At 41.0% G+C, this 24,216-nt stretch overlaps 1 protein-coding gene across 3 annotated transcripts in view; it reads left to right on the top strand.

Moving 5' to 3' along the window:
- The window catches only part of MND1 (meiotic nuclear divisions 1), a 165,862-nt gene that overhangs the window by 71,993 nt on the left and 69,653 nt on the right, over positions 1-24,216 (top strand). For all 3 annotated transcript variants that reach the window (XM_075849685.1, XM_075849684.1, XM_075849683.1), the window contains one exon: positions 9,662-9,736. In XM_075849685.1, the coding sequence (XP_075705800.1) occupies positions 9,662-9,736 (75 nt within the window). The remainder of the gene's footprint in view (positions 1-9,661; positions 9,737-24,216) is intronic.

Below are 24,216 nucleotides of genomic sequence, written 5' to 3'. Positions count from 1 at the left end.
CTGTGGTAAATTAATTTTATTGGACATGATTTGGTAAGGCACACCCCTGTCTATATAAGGTCTCACAGCTGACAAAGCATATCAGAGCAAAAACCAAGCCATGAGGAGGAGATGATGGGGAAAAACTTGACTTTTCTTTTAATTTAGCACAGTAAAAAATTGAAAGGGTCTGAAGACTTTCTGAATATATTGTGTACTTTTTTAAACCCAAAGGAGAAGAATGCCACTGTTTAGGCATCCGTCACAGCCTACGTTTACCGTATACGTCGGGAGCATTTCACGGTGTACACATATGTTAAACGTAGGCCAAAAATGTGATGGGCACAGAGCCTAATAGACACATGTTGTCATAAAATAGGTATATTCTCTACTGTGACCCATAATGGGATCTATCAGGTTTCAATGCTTTATTACAAAGCAGAATAGCTTATGTGACTATTCTGCCTATCCGGGGCAACGTCAACCTGACATATGGGACCTAAACGCCAGTGTGAACAGGGCCTTAGATTATTATGCTCTTTGCACATTAATGACATATAGGTGATGTGTCAAGGTGATCTGGAAAGTATAAGCCCTTACATCTTATTTTCTTTTTATTACATGGTGTCAGGGTGACGAAAAAAATACATTCTCAGTATATCTGTTGCTTCCACTGAGAAGATTGTGTAAGCTTTTGTTTTGGCTTGTAAGTAACTGCATATTAAATTCTGGCACCTCTTTATCACACGTCCTGGTCTATGAACCCTTTCTGTAAAGCTTTATTAAGCTAACAATACTGTGGAAACTGCTGAGCCCCCCACGCACCTATAGCTATGCATTTATATTATATACTGAAATCATCTTGATGTTCTTACTTTTTTTTACCTTTTTCTAGTTCCATGTTAAATAATGGCCTTAAAAGAGTGCATGATGGATATTATATGTGCATGGGGTCTTCTAATGATTCATTCACTTACATTATAGTGTCCAAACCAAAATAGGTTCACCATAAGTGAATGTGACTTAAATGTGTCTTGTCCATGGGGAAGCCCATATTGATATGCCTATGTACATAAACACTGATTCTTTTTTTCCTTTTAACCCCTTAATGACCGGGCCATTTTGCACGTTAATGACCAAGGATTATTTTTTGTTTTTTCACGGTCACATTCCAAGAGTCGTAACTTTTTTTTTATTCCGTCGACATAGCCATATAAGGGCTTGTTTTTTGCGGGACGAGTTGTATTTTGTAATTGTACCATTTTTAGATGCTCACAATATATTGATTAACTTTTATTAACTTTATTTTAGGAGAGAATTGAAAATAAGCAGCTATTCCAGTATTAATTTTCACGTTATAAATTTACGCCGTTTACTATGCAGCGTAAATAACATGTTAACTTTATTCTATGGGTCGGCACGATTACGGGGATACAAAATATGTAAAGGTTTTATATGTTTTTAGAAAAGAATTACTTGTTTTTCCATCGCCGCGTTCCAAGAGCCGTAATTTTTTTATTTTTCCGTTGATGTGGCCGTATGTGGGCTTGATTTTTGCGGGCCAATGTGTAGTTTTCATTAGTACTATTTTGGGGTACATAGGACTTATAGATTAACTTTTATTTTTTATGGGGGGAATGGGAGAAAAGAGAATTTTGCCGTTGTTTTTTTTGGACGCCGTTCATCCAGCGGTTTAATTAATGTGTTCATTTTATTGGTCAAGTTGTTACGATCGCGGGGATACCATATATGTGTATGTGTTATTTGTTTTTGACACTTTTACTGAATAAAACCACTTTTTGGGCAAAAAAGGTAGTTTTATTTGATTTTGACAAATTTTTTTTTTCCACAAACGTCATTTAACTGATTGACTTTTTTTTTTTTTACGTCCCACTAGGGGACTTCACTATGCGATGTGCCGATCGCATATATAATGCTTTGGTATACTTCGTATACCAAAGTATTATTGCCTGTCAGTGTAAAACTGACAGGCAACCTGTTAGGTCATGCCTCCGGCATGGCCTAACAGGCAGTTGCTGAAGACAGACCTGGGGGTCTTTGTTAGACCCCCGGCTGTCATGGAAACCTGACGGCGACCCGCGATTTGTTTGCGGGGGCGCCGATGGGGTGACAGAGGGAGCTCCCTCTGTCAAACACATTAGATGCCGCTGTCACTATTGACAGCGGCATTTAATGGGTTAAACTGCCGGAATCAGAGCGTGCTTCGATTCTGGCAGTTGCAGCAGGAGCCAGGCTGCGTATAACAGCCGTGCTCTTGTCGCTGATCGCGTGGGTACAGTGACAATACCCGCGCCATCACAGGACGGATATATCCGTCCTCCTGCGCGAACTAGCAGCTGCTGAGGACGGATATATCCGGCCTTCGGCGTTAAGAAGTTAAAGGTTGATTTTTATCGCCAATGTCTGTTGGATCTTAGAGGCTCTGTCACCACATTATAAGTGGCCTATATTGTACATGATGTGACCGGCGCTGTAATGTAGATTACAGCAGTGTTTTTTATTTAGAAAAACGATAATTTTTGACGGAGTTATGAACGATTTTAGCTTTATGCTAATACATTTCTCAATGGACAACTGGGCGTGTTTTACTATATGGCCAAGTGGGCATTGTACAGAGGAGTGTATGACGCTGACCAATCAGCGTCATACACTTCTCTCCATTCATTTACACAGCACATAGCAATATAGCTATATCGCTATGTGCGGCCACATAAACACACTATAACGTTACTGCAGTGTCCTGACAGTGAATATATATTACCTCCAGCCAGGACGTGATGTGTATTCAGAATCCTGACCAATTCTGTAGCGTCTGTGTGAGACTACAGCACAGCGAGATCTCGCTGTAAATGACAGCTTACAGCGTAATCTCTATGCTGTAATCACAGAGAAGTGCAGAGAAATGGTCAGGATTCTGAATACACATCACGTCCTGGCTGGAGGTAATGTATATTCACTGTCAGGACACTGCAGTAACGTTATAGTGTGTTAATGTGGCTGCACCTAGCGATATAACTATATCGCTGGTGCAATGTAAATGAATGGAGAGGAGTGCATGACGCTGATTGGTCAGCATATATGGTTGTGTTCAGATGGCACTGGTTTCTTTGGGTGCTCGAGGTAGGGTCCCAACCCGGGTATAGGTTAAGAATTTGTACTCGGCACACCTTGCTTGTGTTACAAAAATATATTTTTATTATGGCTGACCACAGCAGCGCTATACACGCATCATTTTGTACCGATCCAGTCCCCAGCACGGCTCAGTGCCCGACGAAGGTCTGTCTGACCGAAACGTCGACGTCGCACATACAGCCTCTGGCATCCATAATAAAAATATATTTTTGTAACACAAGCAAGGTGTGCCGAGTACAAATTCTTAAGCTGATTGGTCAGCGTCATACACTCCTCTGTACAACGCCCACTTGGCCATATAGTACAACACACCCAGTTGTCCATTGAGAAACTCATTAGCATAAAGCTAATATAGATCATAAATCTGTCAAAAATGATAGTTTTTCTAAATAAAAAACACTGCTGTAATCTACATTACAGCGCCGATCACATCATGTACAATATAGGGCACTTATAGTGCCTCTTTAAAACATTTACACATGGAGGCGCACAACCCATGTTATTAATTGAAACCATGCTGAAGGAGGAATATTTTTACAGTTGCCAAGATTATCGGGCTGTGCTTTTTTCCCATGTTAAGTTATTGTATTCCCTGCTGTTCGTGTTACCGCAGGGAGATGGACAAGTAAATACAGAAGCTTTAGAGTGAAGTGCTAAACTAATGTCCACGACTTCTTGCATTCTTCCATGGTAAACTACAGGAAGAAACCTAGAGGGAGTCACATAAGTCAAATATTTCTCAACTGGTTTAGAACATGTGTTTAAAGCATGTAGCAAGTCATGACAAGCCTTCTATATTAACCCTTTCATGACCAAGGGTCTTTGATGCTCCCGTGTCCAGGTCAAATTTTCTATTTTTGATATGCACTTCTTTAAACCATAATATCTTTGCAACCGCTTTGAATATCGAAACTTTTTTTACTTAGGTTTTTTTTTACCAAACTTTTGAAGCTTCCATTTTCTAGATTACTTTAACCCCTTCAGGACTGAGCCTGTTTTGGCCTTGTGGACGCAGCCAATTTTTTCAAATCTGACGTGTCACTTTATGTGGTAATAACTTGGGAATAATTTTACCTATCCAAGCGATTCTTAGATTGTTTTCTCGTGACATATTGTATTGTATGTTAGTGGAAAAATGTACTGAGCTTGGTTCTGGAGTTATATTCATCATAACAACCAAGCTCAGTACATATATACAACACCAGAACCAAGCTCAGAACATATATACAACACCAGAACCAAGCTCAGTACATATATATTAGAACAACAAAGCTCAAAACATATATATATATACTATGTACTGTGCTTGGTTCTGGTTTTGTATATATGTACTGAGCTTGGTTCTGGTGTTGTATATATGTACTGCGCTTGGTTCTGGGGCTGTATATATGTACTGAGCTTTGTTCTGGTGCTGTATTTATGTACGGAGTTTGTTCTGGTGTTGTATTTATGTACTGAGCTTGGTTCTGGTGCTTGGTTCTGGTGCTGTATATATGTACTGAGTATTGTTCCGGTGATGTGTATATGTACTGAGATTGCTCCTTGCATCTGTGCATTAGCCGGGAGAGTTGTCGTGGCTTACTGAGCACGCCGCACTGTCCTCCACACTTCTCATGTGCACAGCCTAACTAAATGGGCTGAGCACGCTTAGGATATTGAATGTGCGCATATAGGCCTATACGTAATGGGTGAGTTTAATATAATGTGTGGGTAGAGTCCACTTTAATGTAGGGGGTATTTGGAATATCATAATTGTTTTATTTTATTATTAGAATCATTTCCAATGGCGCGATACACCGCAAAACACAGTGAACCCCCCCGCATGTCTTCGTCCGAAAAACAGGGAACAGGGAACCTGTTGTTAAAAATTTTAATCCCACCACATGGGCTACAACTGTGGCATTCCTTGTGTCAAGCCACTCATGACCCAGAGATAACGTCAGAAGCGTCTTACCTGGGCTAAGGAGAAAAAGTACTGGTCTGTTGCTCAGTGGTCCAAAGTCCTGTTTTCAGATGAAAGTAAATTTTGCATTTCATTTGGAAATCAAGGTCCCAGAGTCTGGAGGAAGAGTGGAGAAGCATCAATCCAAGTTGCTTGCGGTCCAGTGTGAAGTTTCCACAGTCCGTGATGGTTTGTGGAGCCATGTCATCTGCTGGTGTTGGTCCACTGTGTTATATCAAGTGCAGAGTCGCCGCAGCCGTCTACTAGGAAATTTTAGAGCACTTCATCCTTCCGTCTGCTGACAAGCTTTATGGAGATGCTGATTTAATTTTCCAGCAGGACTTGGCACCTGCCCACACTGCACAGTATCATTGCGCTTGACTGGCCAGTAAACTCACCTGACCTAAATCCCATAGAGAATCTATGGGGTATTGTCAAGAGGAAGATGCGACCCCAGACCCAACAATGCAGACGAGCTGAAGGCCGCTATCAAAGCAACCTGGGCTTCCATAACACCTCAGCAGTGCCAAAGTCTGATCGCCTCCATACCACGCCGCAATGATGCAGTAATTCATGCAAAAGGAGCTCCGTCCAAGTATTGAGGGCATATACTGGACATACTTTTTAGTAGGCCTACATTTCGGTTTTAAAGAGGCTCTGTCACCACATTATAAGTGCCCTATCTTGTACATGATGTGATCGGCGCTGTAATGTAAATTACAGCAGTGTTTTTTATTTAGAAAAACTATAATTTTTGACGGAGTTATGAACGATTTTAGCTTTATGCTAATGAGTTTCTTAATGGACAACTGGGCGTGTTTTACTTTTTGACCAAGTGGGCGTTGTGGAGAGAAGTGTATGACGCTGATCAATCAGCGTCATACACTTCTCCCCATAAATTTACACAGCAGATAGCATTCTTATTGCACATAGTGATGTAATAAGAACGCTATCTGCTGTATAAATGAATGGCGAGAAGTGTATGACGCTGATTGGTCAGCGTCATACACTTCACTCCACAACGCCCACTTGGTCAAAAAGTAAAGCACGCCCAGTCAAAAATGATCGTTTTTCTAAATAAAAAACACTGCTGTAATCTACATTACAGCGCCGATCACATTATGTACAAGATAGGCCACTTATAATGTGGTGACACAGCCTCTTTAAAAATCATTTTAGAAATTGGGCTTATATAATATTCTACTTTTCTGAGAGACAAAATTTTGGGTTTTCATTAACTGTTAGCCATAATCATCATCATTAAAAGAAAAAAAAATGCTGGAAATAGATCACTCTGTGTGTAATGAATCTATATAATATGAGTTTCACTTTTTAATTTTACCTTTTGATGATATTGTACTTCATTGAGAAGGACGTGTGTGTGTGTATATATGTGTGTGTGTGTGTGTGTGTGTGTATATATATATATATATATATATATATATATATATATATAATTTACACACGCTGCTGCAGCTCTGTAACATTTAGTCGTATTCTCCCTCCATCAGCCTGGATCGCTGTGAAGGGAGAGTGAAGAGGGTTATAAGGCTATATTCACACTACGTGAAAAAAAGGGCAGTTAACAATGGATCAACTGTCAGTTTTTCATGGCTGTTTTGCATCCATGTGTCTCATTATTTGAATCTGTTTCCAGGCCGTCTGACTGATTTTCATGGTCGTCTAAAAAAAACAAAAAAAAAAAAAAAAACAATTTTAGAAGTTGTTTTTTTTTTGTCTCAATGCCCTAAAAACACGCAGCAGATGGTGTACATAGTGTCGCAATACCCCTGTAGATAGTTCCACATTGCCCACTGTAGATAGTGTCCACATATTGCCACAGTTCCCAATGTAGATAGTGCCACATACAGTGCCCATGTAGATAGCGCCACAGTGTCCCCTGTAGGTTGTGCCACAGTGCCCATGTAGATGGTGCACTACCCCCTATATGTAGCACCCCCCCTGGTAGCACCACACCCCTTGTAAATAGCGCCACTCCCTGCAGATAGCACTACTCCTAGTGGAGAGCACCATCCCCCCCCAGTAGAAAGCACCATCCCCCCCAGTAGAAAGCCCCATCTCCCTGCAGATATTGCCACTCAAGCTCCCTCTTGGCCCGGAGTCCACGGTCAGAGCGCTCTAGCCGAGGATTCCGCTGCTAGAACGAGCCCCTGACGTCTCTGTCCATATATGGACAGTGAAGTCAGGGGCTTTCTCTAGGAGCGGTATCACCGGTCAGAGCGATCTGACCAGGGATTCTGCTCCAAGAGGGAGCTTAGGTGGCACTATCTACTGGAGGGGGGGGGGTGATAGAGAGATGTCGGGGGCTCCCTCTATTAGTGCAATCCGGCCGGGGATTCCGCACCTAGAGGGAGCTTAGGTGGCGCTATCTACAGGGGGCTTTGCACTATCTGCAGGGTAGTTGTGTGTGGTGACATGTACAGGGGAGGGGTGTATTCCAGGGCTCCCAAAGCCTCGGCAGGCATGAGTGCACTGCTGCTTACAATGAAGCAGCACTGCACTCATTAACCCTTTCAGGATCAGAATAATTTCCGTTTTTATACTTTTGTTTTTTCCTCACCGCATTCAAAGGGTCATAACTTTTTTAATTTTTCGTTGACACCGCCGTATGAGGGCTTAATGTTTGCGGGACAAGTTGTACTTTCTAATGGTACCATTTAATATTATGTGTGATGTACTGGGAAGCTGGAAAAAAATTCAGAATGGGGTGGGATTGCAAAAACACAGCAGTGCCTCCATTTTCTTATGGGTTGCGTTTTTTACAATGTTCACTGTACGGTGAAAATAACACGTTATCTTTATTCTGCGGGTCAGTACAATCACGGTGATACCAAATTTATATAGTTTTTGTTATGTTTTAGTACCTTTAGAAAAAGTTAGAAAGAAACTAAAAAATATTTGCATCGCCATATTGTAACCCCCCCATAACTTTTTTTATATTTCTGTGTACAGAGCTGTGTAATGCGTCTTTTTGTGCGTGTAAAGATGTAGTTTTTATTAATACCATATTCGGTAATGTCGGGCATTTCGATCACTTTTTATCCAATTTTTGGGGTGGGTTGAAGTGGCAAAAAAATGGATTCGGCCATTTTGACCTTTTTCTTGCTACGACGTGCTCCGTATTGAATAAATATTTTTATAGTTCCGTCATTTTTATATGTGATCTAAGGGAAAGGGGGTGATTTTGAAGTTTTATATATTTATTTTATTTTTTTAAACTTTTTTTGTTTACATTTTTTTTACTTTAGCCCCCCCCCCTAGGGGGCTTGAACCTGCGATCATTAGATCGCTCTTGTCAGTTTATGGCAAATTCGGTGCATTGCTATTGAGACCTGTCACAGATAGCAAGCATTGCCGCTGGGTCCCTGCTGTGTAACACAGCAGAGACCAGGCGGCTATGGCATCCGCTCTGCTTCTGAGTGGGTGCCATGTTTAAATACCCTTTCACGACGTAAATCTATAGATCTGCGACGTGAAAGGCTTAAACCCTGTTCCAGGCTGCCAACGTTTATATATGTGACATATACGTAACAACTGCACGGGGCATCGTCAGTAGGAGCGTATGTAGCCGTATGGCTGTCGTGAAGAGGTAAATGACGGGGATGGTCCATTGAGGAGCTGGTGACTGACTCATGGCCCTCTTTCTATATGTGGTAAAGTGCGTTACTGATAGTGACAGATATTTGTAGTTTTGGACATGCTACTTTTTTTATTTTTTTTGTACACAATCTTTCCAATTTTTATTTCATACATCATAGTCATACAACGATTTTCCCAAAATTGTATTAAAAATTCTGTAAAAAAAAAAGTTTGACCACAATGTGTGCATAGACCCCTATGGGGTGTTTGTTTGTATTTTTTGTTTTTTTCATTTCTATTTGAACAGTATTTTTGTTAAAATAGAGATGTTTTACCTGACTCACAATTTGTAGATTCTCCAGTTTATAGTTATATAATGGGAAAATCTATTTGTCAATACATCTGAATGGCAAGTAAACTATGACCCTATTCTGGAACTGACAACAATCTAATAATGGATATAAAGGTTCTCCAATAGAAGATTCCTGGCGTATTACTATTAAATGCTATGAGACTCATGTGATCATAGGTGGTGGTGACACCAAAGAGACATCCATGTAGTTTTAATTGTTCTAGTGCCAATAAGAAAATAAACACTGTAAGGGCCTGTTGACATCTGCGTTGCCCTTCCATTGAGGGGTTCTGTCTAAGGCTTCAGTTTGCCTTTCTGTCGAGGGGTTAACCCGACGAAAACCTGAGAGGGAACCCCTTAACGGAAGGGCAACACTGATGTGAACATATATGTATGGGCAATAAGGCCACTTTTTCTCTATAATGAACAATGGCAATAACAATAATATTGACAGAAAATTATACTATGATTTACAGAAGATTTACTATGGACACATCCACTATAGAAACATTAATGTTCAAACCTCCTGTAATATATGTCTTCCTTGAACCCGGTTTAGAGCATAGAGTGTGTTTTGGGGTAATAATATATAATGTTTGCCTGTATCTCAATGTACTTTGTGTTTTTATTTTTAGTTCTCAGAAGCAAGTCAGAAGAAAAAGCAGCTAGAGCAAAGCGTTCAAAAAGCTAAAGTTGGACGCCAAGATACGGTACTGATTTTTGTTTTACATTTTGCATTTTACTTGCAATTCCCTAATCTAGTAACATTCCTTTATTCCAGGTTTAAAGCGGTATTATCATTTTAAACATTTATGGCATGTCAACCGGATATAACATAAATATCTGATAGATGCGGGTCCCACTTCTGGAACCCGCACCTATCGCCCAAACAGTGATCCCCGACCACGTAAAGCCTGGTGAGGCGGCCGCTGCCCACCACATCCAGGCAGAGAATGCAAAATACATTCTCATAATATCTGTTGCTTCCACTGAGAAGATTGTGTAAGCTTTCGTCGCGGTGATAGTTCGGGCTCAGGAGCTAAGCCCGCACCATCACCGCCGTGTGCCAGCTGAATGTTACAGCTGGCACCCTGACGTAACGGCCAGGACCGGAGATAGCCTCCGATCCGGCCAATTAACCCCTCAGATACTGCGTTCAATAGAGATCGCAGCATGTGAGGGTTTTTTAGCCACCGGCACCCCAGCAACGTGATCGCTGAGTTGCCGATGGCTGCAATGGCAACCTGAGGCCTAATACTGGCCTCCCGGTCTGCCAGCAACTGAAGCCTGTGACCTGGTGCCGTCTTCTACGGATCCCGTAGATTATACCATGCAAAAGCTCTTTATACCACAACACGCGTCTACACCTATAATGCTGACTTTATTGATACAAGTGTAATTTTTATATATATATATATATATATATATATATATATATATATGCCTAATTTTGAAGATTTTCTAACTGCAATAGACCTCTAACAATAGTATGTACTCACTGTAGGATTATCTCTTCATTCTATTGTTTTGTTTATTTTACTGTTTGTTTTGCATTATTTAGAATTTTTTATGATGTCATGAGTGCCTGTTGACCTGTACAGATTTGGCGTTTTTTCCCCCAAAAAAACAACTGTATTTAGGGGATTCTGTGTATGGCCTGTTGAAGACGTTGGTACAACGCATAGCCTCATACAAATACATAACCCTTTTATTTATGGTAATTGTCCTTGAACTTATGTATAGCAGTGCTACTTTTTGGTCCTCTTTTTCCTTTCCCAAATAATTCTTCAAGGCTCCAATAAGTCAGGAAAGAAAAATATGCAGTTGTGCAGGTCCGAGGGGAACATTTCTTCTGTTTCAAGAGGCGATTTATCAAGGCCCTAAAATAAGGGAACCAGGAAGGGGAGGGCCCAAACATATCTTCTGGAAGCGAGGGTGCCCGTATTATACCAGGACAACACTTTCCCAGCAAAATTCCCCAAACTGCAAAGGTGCGGAGTGCGGACCAAAAGGGGGATAAGAAAGAACACCATTTATCAGTGCGACACTGTACTGTGCAGAAAAGATTGCTTCACAGCGTACCACACATCTATGGATTATTGTATTGTTTACCCCATTATTATACCACCAGACTATGCCCTGGATTTACTCTACCAAGCTTCCATGTACCTCCACATTATAAACTAGAATATCAGTAATACTCAAACAAAACTACTACCAAGCAAAATCCACGCTCCAATAGCTAAATGGCGCTCCCTTCCTTCTGAGCCCTAAAGTGTGCCCAAACAGCAGTTTACTTCCACATATATGGCATCGCCATACCCGGGAGAACCCTTTTAACAATTTTTGGGGTGAGTGCTTCCACAAACCTGGGCATGACATATTTTCCACTGAAATGTCACATCTAGGGAAAAATTGAAAATTTTACTTTGCACCATCCGCAGCGCAATCCTTTATGGAAAAGACCTGTGGGGTGAAAATGCTCACTACACCCCTTAATAAATGCCTTGAGGGGTGTAGTTTCCAAAATGGTCACTTCTTAGCGGTATATTTTATTATTTCACATCAGAGCCTCTGCAATTGTGAACCAATACTGTGTAAGTTGCCAAATTATGCCTATAACTGTCGATAGTCCAAGCAAAAGATTAGGGCCACGTGTAGGGTGTCTCTAAAACCGGGAAACACAACATAATTATTAGAGAGCTGTTTTGTTATGGTGGCACAAGCTGGGCACCACATGTTGTCCTATCTATGGAAAAACTCCCATTTTCACTCTGCGACATCGAGTACACGCTAATTTCTGCAAAACACCTGTGGGATTAATATGCTCACTACACACCTAGGTGAATACCTTGAGGGGTGTAATTTCCAAAATTGGGGTCACTTCTGGGGGGTTTCTACTGTTTTGGTCCCACAGGGGCTTTGCAAATCGACATAGCGACCAGAAACCAATCCAGCAAAATCTGCACTCCAAAAGCCAAATGGCGCTCCTTCCCTTCTGAGCCCTACTGTGTGCCCAAACAGCAGTTTATGACCACATATGGGGTATTGCCGTACTCTGGAAAAATTGGTTTACAAATGTTTTTGTTTTTTTTGTTCTTTATATGTTGAGAAAATGAAAAAATTTGAGCTAAAGCTACGTTTTATTGAAGAAAAAGGATTTTTTTTATTTTCACTGCCCAATTTTAATCAAACCCGTGTGGGGTTAAAATACTCACTACGCCAATAGATAAATTCCTCAGGGGGTGTGGTTTCCTAAATGGAGTAACTTTTTGGTAGTTTTCATTGTTTTGGTCAGTTTTTGTCGCTTTGCAAATGCGACATGGCCTCTGCAAACCATTCCTGCTAAATTTGAGTTCCAAAAGCTCTTTCCCTTCTAAGCCCAGCTGTTTATGACCACGTGTGGGGTATTGTTTTACTCAGGAGAAATTGGTTTACAAATGTTGTGTGGGTTTTTCTCCTTTAGTCCTTGTGGAAATGAGAAAAAATTAGCTAAACCTACATTTTCTTTGAAATAATGTCGATTTTAATTTCCGCGGCCTACTTCCAATAATTTCTGCAATAAAGCTGTGAGGTCAAAATGCTCACTATACCCCTAGATAATTTCCCAAATTGGTTCACTTTTGGGGGATTTCCACTGTTTTGGCACTGCAAGAGCCCTTCAAACCTGACATGGTGTCTAAAATATTTTCTAATAAAAAGAATGCCCAAAATCCTCTTGGTGCTTCTTTGCTTCTGAGGCCTGTTCTTCAGTCCATAAGCCCATTAGAACCACATGTGTGATTTTTCTAAAAACTGCAGAATCTGGGCAATAAATATTGAGTTACATTTCTCTGGTAAAACTTTCTGTGTTACAAAAAAAAAAAATGGATTAACCCCTTCACGCTCAGTGACATACTATTCCGTCATGGTAACCATCCCGTTCGCGCTCCTTGACGGAATACGTCACGGGAGGAACCGCCATTTTGGCCGTCTTCCCGACACATACAGCTGCTGTCTCCCATAGCTGGTACAGATCGCTGTGTCCCCGCAGATTAACTCCTTAAAAGCTGCGTTCAATAGCGATCGCGGCTTCTTAGGGGTTAAACCACCATCGACAGCCCGCTACATGATAGCGGGCAGCGATGGTTGCTATGGCAACCGGACGCCTAACAATGTGGTCTGGCTATCCCATCTCCGGAATCCTAGTGGGTCCTGACAAAGTCAGGACCCACTATGCTTGCTGTCAGTGAGTAGCTGACAGCTCTAATACACTGCACTATACATGTATTGCAGTGCATTAGAATTGCGGTCAGGGCCTCCTGCCCTCAAGTCCCCTAGTGGGATAAAGTAAAAAAAAAGTTGTGTGAAAATAAAAGTTTTAAAAGTAAAAATACCCCTTTTTTCCTTATCAGTCCTTTATTATTAATAAAAATAAACTATACACAATTGGTATTGCCTCGTCCGTAACAGCCTGAACTACAAAATTATTTCGTTATTTATCCCGCGCGGTGAACGCCATAAAAGAAAATAATAGTAAACCATACCAGAATCACAATTTTTTGGTCACTTCACCTCCCAAAAAATTGAATAAAAAGAGATCAAAAAGTCGCATGTACCTAAAAATGGTTCTGATCGAAACTACAGTTCGTTACGCACAAAACAAGTCCTCGCACGGCTTTCTTGATGGAAAAATAAAAAAGTTATGGCTCTTAGAATAAGGTAACACAAAAAGTAAATGATTTTTTACAAAAAAGTATTTTTATTGTGCAAACGCCATAAGACATAAAAAAAACTATAAACATCTGGTATCCCCGTAATCGTATCGCCACGCAGAATAAAGTGAATGTCATTTATAGCGCACGGTGAACGCTGTAAAAAAAATAGAATAAAAAACAATAGTAGAATTGCTGTTTTTTAATCACTACGCCTTTTAAAAATAGAATAAAAAATGATTCAAAAAGTCGCATACACCCCATGAAAACTACAATGGATTACTCAAGGGGTCTAGTTTCCAAAATAGGGTCACTTTTGGGGGGTTTCCACTGTTTTAGCACCACAAGACCTCTTCAAACCAGACATGGTGCCTAATAAAAAGGAGGCCTCTAGGTGCTCCTTTGCTTCAGAGGCCGGTGCTTCAGTCCATTAGCGCACTAGGGCCACATGTGGGATATTTCTCAAAACTGAAGAATCTGGGCAATAAGTATTAAGTTGGGTTTCTCTGATAAAAATGAATAAAAAGGATTTTCTGACAAAAAAATTAATATGTAAATTTCACCTCTACTTTGCTCTAAATTCCTGTGAAACACCTCAAGGGTTAATAAACTTTCTACATGCTGTTGTGAATACTTTGAGGGGTCTAGTTTCTAAAATGGGGTGTTTGAAAGGGGTTTCTAATATATAGGCCCCTCGAAGCAACTTCAGAACTGAAGTGGAACCTAAAAAATAAAAATGAGGCAATACTTTGCTTCTTACATTATACTGATAATGAGCCGTGGCCACCCTGAGATGACCCCAGTTTTGACCATTTGTATAAACGGAGACCCTTATTAGACCATTTCAGTACCCGGTCTTCCCAAGCATTCACCCCTGAGAAGTGTATTTCTGTTGATGATTCCCTGGTACATTTTAAAGGGAGGCTTCAATTCCGCGAGTACCTGCCGAGTAAGAGGGCAAGGTATGGCGTGAAGATGTATATGCTGTGCGAGAGTGCATCAGGGTATACTTACAAATTTAGGATATATGAAGGGAAGGACACCAGTATTATGCCCCCCAAACTGGGAGTTAATGCAAAAATTGTGTGGGATTTGGTGCACCCACTGCTGGACCAGGGTTACCACCTCTACCTGGATAATTTTTATACTAGCATCCCACTCTTCAACTGCCTCGCTTCCAGAAGTCCTGCGGCATGCGGCACTGCTAGAAGAAATCTGAGAGGCCTCCCTAAGACTCTGCTTGGGCAAACACTCAGAAGGGGTGAGAGCAGGGCACAATCTAGCAGCAACATATTGTGTGTCAAGTACAAGGACAAGAGAGATGTCCTTGTATTGACAACACTACATGGCCACAGCAGTACCCATGTACCAGTACGAGGTACCAGTACAGAGACCCCCAAACCAGACTGCATCCTGGACTACAATAGGTACATGGGAGGGGTAGACTTGTCAGATCAAGTCCTGAAGCCCTACAGCGCCATGCGGTGTGGTATAAGAAGCTGGCCGTGCACATCATACAGATGGCATTGTACAATGTGTACGTGCTACGTCGATGTACAGGCCAGAGGGGAACTTTCCTGGAATTTCAAGAGGTGGTTATCAAGAACCTAATCTTTAGGGACCAAGAAGGGGGGGCACCCAGTACTTCTGGAAGCGAGGCCACACGAATCATACCAGGGCAACACTTTCCAGGAGAAGTTCCCCAAACTGGCAAGAAGGGAAAAAGTCAAGAGGTGCAAAGTCTGCTATAAGAGGGGGATAAGGAAGGACCCAATATACCAATGCGACACGTTTCCCGAAAAACCAGGGCTCTGTATGAAAGTGTTTTATCATACATCCCTTGATTTTTAATCTACCCAGTTTTACTTACACTGATGCGCTCAGCACAGCTTATCCCCCTCATGTTTCCCTTCTGAGCCCAGTTGTGTGCCCAGGCAGCTGATAACAGCCACATGTAGGGTATTGCCGTACCCGGGAGAACCCACATTACATTTTATGGGGTGTAGGTCTCCGGTCAAAATGCTCACTACACCTCTAGATGAATACCTTAAGGGTGTAGTTTTAAAACGGGGTCACTTCTCTGGGGTTTCCACTGTACTGGTAGCTCAGGGGCTTCTGCATACATGACTTCGCACCAGAAAATCCCCAGTAGGCCAAACAGCAGTTTATCGCCACAAATGGGGTATTGCTGCACTCAGGAGAAATTGGGCAACAAAATTGGGTATTTTGTTCCCTGTGAAAATAAGACATTTTGATGAAAAATGACATATTATGTGATAAAATGTCATTTCTTTTTTTTATTTCACAGCCCAATTCAAATACGTGCTGTGTAAAAACTGTGGGGTCAAAATGGTAACAACAACCATAAATGAATTCCTTGAGGGGTGTAGTTTCCGAAATGGTGTCACTTTTATGGGATTTCTACTGTTTTGGCACCTCAACACCTCTTCAAACCTGGCATGCTGGCTCAAATATATTGTAATAAAAAAAGGGGCCCCAAAATGCACAAGGTGCTTCTTTGCTTCTGGGGCTTGTGTTTTAGTCCACGAGCACACTAGAGCCACATGTGGGGAATTTCTATACATATTTAGTAGTGTTTCTCTGGTAAAACCTTCTGTGTTACAGAACAAAATGGAATAAAATTGAAATTCAGCAAGAAAAATGAAATTTGCAAATTTCACCTACACTTTGCTTTAATTCCTGTGAAATGCCTAAAGGGTTAAAAAAAAACTTTCTAAATGCTGTTTTGAATACTTTGAGAGGGTCTAGTTTTTAAAATGGGGTGTTTTATGGGGGGTTTCTAATACATAGGCCCCTCAAAGCCACTTCAAAACTGAACAGGTACCTTAAAAAAAAGGCTTTTTAAATTTTCTTAAAAATATGAAAAATTGCTGTTTATGTTCTAAGCCTTGTAACGTCCAAGAAAAATAAAAGAATGTTCAAAAAACGATGCCAATCTAAAGTAGACATATGGGAAATGTTAACTAGTAACTATTTTGGGTGGTATAACTGTCAGTTTTACAAGCAGATGCATTTAAATTCAGAAGAAAAAAATGAAATGTGTAAATTTCACCTCTATTTTGCTTTAATTCCTCTGAAACGTCTAAAGGGTTAAGAAACTTTCTAAATCCTGTTTTGAAAACTTTGAGGGGTGAAGTTTTTAAAATAGGGTGAGTTATTGGGGTTTTCTTATATATAAGGCCCTCAAAGCCACTTCACAACTGAACTGGCCCCTGTAAAAATAGCCTTTTGAAATTTTCTTGAAAATGTGAGAAATTGCTGCTAAAGTTCTAAGCCCTGTAATGTCCTAGAAAAATAAAAGCATGTTAAAAAAAACTATGCCAATCTAAAGTAGACATATGGGGGATGTTAATTAGCAACAATTTTGTGTGGTATAACTGCCTGTCTTACAAGCAGATACATTCAAATTTTGAAAAATGCTAATTTTTTCGATTTTTCATCTAATTTTGATGTTTTTCACAATTAAATACTGAAGGTATTGAGTAAATTTTGCCAGTAACATAGAGTCCAATGTGTCACGAGAAAACAGTCTCAGAATTGCTTGAATAGGTAAAAGCATTCCAAAGTTATTACCACATAAATTGAAACATGTCAGATTTGAAAAATGAGGCTCTGTCAGTAAGGTCAAAAGTGGCCAAAGCGGGAAGAGGTTAAAACTCTGGCACCTCTTTATCACACATGCCCTGGTCTATGAACACTTTCTGTGAAGCTTTATCAAGCTAACAATACTGTGGAAAGTGCTTTGCCAGCAACTAGTGTTTCTGCAGAAATTCCGTGGAAAGTAGCAGACATTCCGGGGCTGAAGAAACGCATCATTTCCTGCGTTTTGCTGCAGAAAATGGTGCGTATTTTGGTGCGTTTTTCTCAATGCTGGGAGATGGTGACATCTCCTTGAAATTATTCAGCAATTCAGTCCAATTTCCGCAGCAAGAATTGACATGCTGTGGTACGGAAAATACGCACTGCAGGTCAATTTCTAGTTGGAATTTTTACGGAGCATGTGGATGAGATTTGTTAAATCTCTCCCACTTTGCTGCTACAGTATTCTGATGCGTATTTTCCGTCCGCAATTTTAGATGGAAAATACGCAGCAATTCCACTACGTGTTTACAAGTCCTTAGATGCCGGATTAAACCGTTAGTGACCGCCCCATAGTGTTTTTACGGCAGCCACTAACTGGCTTTATTCCGATGCAATAGCCTTTTTACAGCGCTGCATCGGAATAAGTAAACCGAGCAGGGAGCTGTTAAATCTCCCTGCTCTCAGCTAGGAGAGGTAGCTGACGGCTGGAGGCATCCCTGCTCGAACGGATGAGATCAATATCCGTAATCTCACCCGTTTAACCCTTCAGATGCGGCACTCAATAGCGAGCGCCGCATCTGAGTGGTTTTGGAGAGAGGAAGGGAGCTCCCTCTCATCCCACTGACACCCGGCGATAAGATCGCCGAGTTTCTGTGTCTTTAATGGCAGCCGGGGGCCTAATAAAGGCCCCCAGATCTATCTCTAGTGTATGCCTGCTAGGTCATGCCGGAGGTCATACACGGACAGGTATAAACTGCAATAGAGAAGTATTGCAGTGTATTATAAATGCTATCGGAGGATTGCATTGTGAAGTCCCCTAGTGGGGCTAGTAAAAAAAAAAAAGTTTAGTAAAAAGTGAAAAAATAAAAGGAAAAACCCACTTTTTTATTAAAAAAACACCTTATTATTAAAAAACCCCAAAATAAAGTAAAAAAGTTACACATATTTGGTATCGTATCGACCCCAACTATAAAATTATTACATAATTTAACCCGCAGGGTGAACGTCGTAAAAAATAAAATAAAAAACAATGCAAAGGGGAGACATTTCCTCAACCTGTTGCAGGAAAATTTTATGGGCCAGTTTGTGGAAGACCCGACTAGAGGTGAAGCTCTGTTGGATCTGGTCATTTCTAATAATGCAGATCTTGTTGGGAATGTCAATGTTCGTGAAAACCTCGGTAACAGTGATCATAATATAGTTACATTTTACCTATACTGTAAAAAACAAACGCAGGCTGGGAGGGCAAAAACATTTAATTTTAAGAAAGCCAATTTCCCCAGGATGAGGGCTGCAATTCAGGATATAGACTGGGAAGAACTAATGTCAAATAATGGAACAAATGATAAATGGGAGATTTTCAAATCTACTTTGAGTTATTATAGTGCAAAATTTATTCCTACAGGTAATAAGTATAAACGACTCAAATTAAACCCCACATGGCTTACACCTTCTGTGAAAGGGGCAATACATGACAAAAAAAGGGCATTTAAAAAATACAAATCTGAGGGTACAGCTGTAGCCTTTGTAAAATATAAAGAGCTTAATAAAATCTGTAAAAATGTAATAAAATTAGCAAAAATACAAAATGAAAGGCAGGTGGCCAAGGATAGTAAAACAAATCCTAAAAAATTCTTCAAGCATATAAATGCAAAAAAGCCAAGGTCTGAACATGTAGGACCCTTAGATAATGGTAATGGGGAGTTGATCACAGGGGATCAAGAGAAGGCAGAGTTACTAAATGGGTTCTTTAGCTCTGTATATACAACAGAAGAAGGAGCAGCTGATGTAGCCGGTGCCAGTGCTGTTAATATATCAGTTGATATACTGAATTGGATGAATGTAGAGATGGTCCAAACTAAATTAAATAAAATAAATGTGCACAAGGCTCCGGGACCAGATGGGTTACACCCTAGAATTCTTAAAGAGCTTAGTTCAGTTATTTCTGTCCCCCTTTTCATAATATTCAGAGAATCTCTAGTGACTGGTATAGTGCCAAGGGACTGGCGCAGGGCAAATGTGGTGCCTATTTTCAAAAAGGGCTCTAGGTCTTCCCCGGGTAATTATAGACCAGTAAGCTTAACATCCATCGTGGGGAAAATGTTTGAGGGGCTATTGAGGGACTATATACAGGATTATGTGACAATAAATAGCATTATAAGTGACAGCCAGCACGGTTTTACTAAGGACAGAAGTTGTCAAACTAACCTAATCTGTTTTTATGAAGAGGTGAGCAGAAGTCTAGACAGAGGGGCCGCTGTGGATTTAGTGTTTTTAGACTTTGCAAAGGCATTTGACACTGTCCCCCATAGACGCCTAATGGGTAAATTAAGGACTATAGGTTTAGAAAATATAGTTTGTAATTGGATTGAGAATTGGCTCAAGGACCGTATCCAGAGGGTTGTGGTCAATGATTCCTTCTCTGAATGGTCCCCGGTTATAAGTGGTGTACCCCAGGGTTCAGTGCTGGGACCACTATTATTCAACTTATTTATTAATGATATAGAGGAAGGGATTAATAGCACTATTTCTATTTTTGCAGATGACACCAAGCTATGTAATATAGTTCAGACTATGGAAGATGTTCATGAATTACAGGCAGATTTAAACAAACTAAGTGTTTGGGCGTCCACTTGGCAAATGAAGTTTAATGTAGATAAATGTAAAGTTATGCATCTTGGTACCAACAACCTGCATGCATCATATGTCCTAGGGGGCGCTACACTGGCGGATTCACTTGTTGAGAAGGATCTGGGTGTACTTGTAAATCATAAACTCAATAACAGCATGCAGTGTCAATCAGCTGCTTCAAAGGCCAGCAGGATATTGTCGTGTATTAAAAGAGGCATGGACTCGCGGGACAGGGATGTAATAATGCCACTTTACAAAGCATTAGTGAGGCCTCATCTAGAATATGCAGTTCAGTTCTGGGCTCCAGTTCATAGAAAGGATGCCCTGGAGTTGGAAAAAATACAAAGAAGAGCAACGAAGCTAATAAGGGGCATGGAGAATTTAAGTTATGAGGAAAGATTGAAAGAATTAAACCTATTTAGCCTTGAAAAAAGAAGACTAAGGGGGGACATGATTAACTTATATAAATATATTAATGGCACATACAAAAAATATGGTGAAATCCTGTTCCTTGTAAAACCCCCTCAAAAAACAAGGGGGCACTCCCTCCGTCTGGAGAAAAAAAGGTTCAAGCTGCAGAGGCGACAAGGCTTCTTTACAGTGAGAACTGTGAATTTATGGAATAGCCTACCGCAGGAGCTGGTCACAGCAGGGACAGTAGATGGCTTTAAAAAAGGGTTAGATAATTTCCTAGAACAAAAAAATATTAGCTCCTATGTGTAGAAATTTTTCCTTCCCTTTTCCCTTCCCTTGGTTGAACTTGATGGACATGTGTCTTTTTTCAGCCGTACTAACTATGTAACTATGTAACTATGTAAAAAAAAATTGCTGTTTTCTTTGACTCCTACCTTAAAAAAAATTTGATAAAAAGTGATCAAAACGTCGCATTTACTCCAAAATGGTACCAATAAAAATTACAAGTCGTCCTGCAAAAATGAAAAACCTCATACAACTGCATTGTCGAAAAAAAAGAAAAAGTTATGGATCTTCAAATATGGAGACACAAAAGCAAATAATTTTGAAAAAAAAGTGTTTTTACTGTGTAAAAGTAGTAAAACATACAAAATCTATATAAATTTTGTATTGTTGCAATCCCAACAACCGGCTGAATAAAGATATTGTGTTATTTCTACCACACGGTAAATGGCGTAAATTTAGGATGCAAAAAAGTGTGGAGAAATTGCAGTTTTTTTTCTATTCCCCCTCCCCCAAAAAAAAGTTCATAAAAGTTAATCAATAAATTCTATGTACCCCAAAATGGTGCTATTAAAAATTACAACTTGTCCCGCAAAAAACGACCTTGTACAGCTATATCGACGCAAAAATAAAAAAGTTATAGCTCTTGAAATGAGATGATGGAAAAACGTAAAAAATTGCTTGGTCATTAAGGTCTAAAATAGGCTGGTCACAAAGGGGTTGAAGGGATTTTTAACTAATGTAAAACATAACAAAACAAAGTTATATTGTGATGTGCTGGTTTGATTCTTTTCTTCTTGCTATTACATTCTGACTAAACACTATTGAGTCCTGATTAGTTTATATTTATACATCCCAAGAAATAAATCAATAAAGTGTACCTGTATTTACAATGTTTTACATAACTTTGTAGTTCATGTGAATATATAAAACATTGTTATATATTTCACATCATGTTCAGTAGATCCGCTCTGTGGTATAGTTTTTTTATCCTAATAATTCCTCAGTAATGTTTCCCCTTTCCCTTAGGCTATGTTCACACGGAGTATTTTGGGGGAGGAATATCTGCCTCAAAATTCCGTTTGGAACTTTGAGGCAGATTTTCCTCTCCCTGCACGCCGATTTTCTCACCGGTTTTCGCCCGCGGCCATTGAGCGCCGCGGGCATAAAACAGCGCGAAATACGCTTTCTCTGCCTCCCATTGAAGTCAATGGGAGGTCAGAGGCGGAAGCGCCCGAAGATAGGGCATGTCGCTTCTTTTTCCCGAGAGGCAGTTTTACTGCTCGCGGGAAAAAGATGCCGACCCCTTTCATTGAAATCAATGGGAGGCGTTCTCGGGCCGTTTTTGCCTGAGTTTTGCGACGCGGTTTCCGCGTCAAAAAACTCGGCAAAATACCCCGTGTGAACATACCCTTAAACTGACCTCTTACCCTTCTTTTGATTATGCAATGTTAAATACTTTTGTGTCAAAAAAGACAAAAGTATAGTAGGTATGATACCTATATTGGCTAACCATAAAAGTTCTATATGCAAGCTTTCAGAGCGCAGTTTACAAATGAATGACTTAGAAAAAAGCACAACATTTAGATGTTACACTAAGACAATTAGTACATGAGGTGATACATCATTAAGATAAGCCGGGGCAATAAAACTGAGGTTATAGGGGTGATGACTTAGGAGTTAAGGCATCTGGAGTCAGTCTGATGGGGGACGTGACGTGTGTCCATGTAGTGGCTCATAAATCCTGGTGTTAGATTAAGGCCTTGTGTCAATGACCTGGAATTTTATCATCATCTTGAATTCCCCAATTTTTCTTTCTCTGTTGTTTTTAAAATGACCCTTCAGAATTAGTACCTTTAAATCTGCCAAACTGTGATCAGGTCCAGAGAAATCATTTCCCACAGGTGTATCCACCTCCTGTTGTATTGTATGTCTGTGAAAGATTCATCCTGGTTTGTAGTTTTTGTATGGTTTCACCAATGTAGATTCCTTTATCTATGCACCTTGTACATAGGATCGTGTACACTACATTGGACAGGGCCGCCATCAGGGGGGGGTATTAGGGGTACTACTGTAGGGGGCCCGGCCAAACTTAATTGAAAGGGGGGCCCGGCAACTGCCGCGACTTGCCTTTGGTAGAAAAAAACAGGCCCCTGCAATGGGGCCTGTTCTTTTCACCAAAACAATGTCGTGAGCTGCGGGCCCCCCTCTCGTAAAACACCGACGTGAGCTGCGGGCCCCCCTCTCGTAAAACACCGCACAAGCGCGCGAACCACCGGGCGTGCCGGCGCGCAACCTGCTCGTGCCCGCACCACAAGAACATCCCCGAACATCCCCGGCGCACAGACTACTTACCTGCTGGCCCGCCTCCTCCTCCGCCTCCTCCTTCTCCACCTCCCTCAAGAGCGTAGCTACGTAAGGAGAGGGGGAGGAGTCCAGTTGTTGCGCGGCGGCAGGAGTTCGTCGATCAATTTTCTGGAGCCTGGAGGTGAAGGACGACATCTGGACCGAAGACATCGCCTGACGAGGACTGGAGTGGGAGCAGCTCTTCTGACACAGTGAGTAAAATGTCTCAAAGTGCTGTTTAAGTATGGCCCTGTTCACACAGAGTATTTTGCAGGCCGAAAAAATCTGCCTCAAAATTCCTTAAAGAATTTTGAGTCAGATTTTGACCTGCCCACACTATCTTGCTGCGTTTTTTTCTGCGTTTTTTGCCCGCGGCGATTGAGGACAGCAGACAAAAAACACAGCGAAAAATGCATTTTCTGCCTCCCATTGATTTCGATGGGAGGTCAGAGGCGGAACAACGGCAAGAAAGGACGTGCTGCTTTTTCTTTTTTCCGCGACTGGCTCCCATTGATTTCAGATTAAATCAATGGGAGGCGATTTTGGAAGTTGTTTGGTGCTGATTCTGACGCAGTATCCGAGTCAATATCAAGGCCCAAAAACTCTGTGAACTGGGCCTTATTGTTAGGGCTTATTCAGACGAACGTGTAATACATCCGTGCAACGCTCGTGATTTTCACGCGCCTCGCACGGACCTATGTTACTCTATGGGGTTGTGCAGACTGTCAGTGATTTTCACGCAGCGTGTGTCCGTGTGTCCGCTGCGTAAAACTGACGACATGTCCGATATTTGTGCATTGTTCGCGCATCACGCACCCATTGAAGTCAATGGGTGCGTGAAAATCACGGCCAGCACTTCCGCAGCCGTATAAACTATGAATGAAAACAGAAAAGCACCACGTGCTACAAACATACAAACAGAGTGTCATAATGATGGCGGCTGCGCGAAAATCACGCAGCCACGCATCATACGCTGCTGCCACACGGAGCTGTTATGGACC

Source organism: Rhinoderma darwinii, chromosome 1, assembly GCF_050947455.1.
Source record: "Rhinoderma darwinii isolate aRhiDar2 chromosome 1, aRhiDar2.hap1, whole genome shotgun sequence".
NCBI lineage: Eukaryota > Metazoa > Chordata > Amphibia > Anura > Rhinodermatidae > Rhinoderma > Rhinoderma darwinii.
The sequence above is the reverse complement of the archived record's forward strand: the minus strand, read 5'-3'. Positions and strand labels throughout refer to the sequence as shown.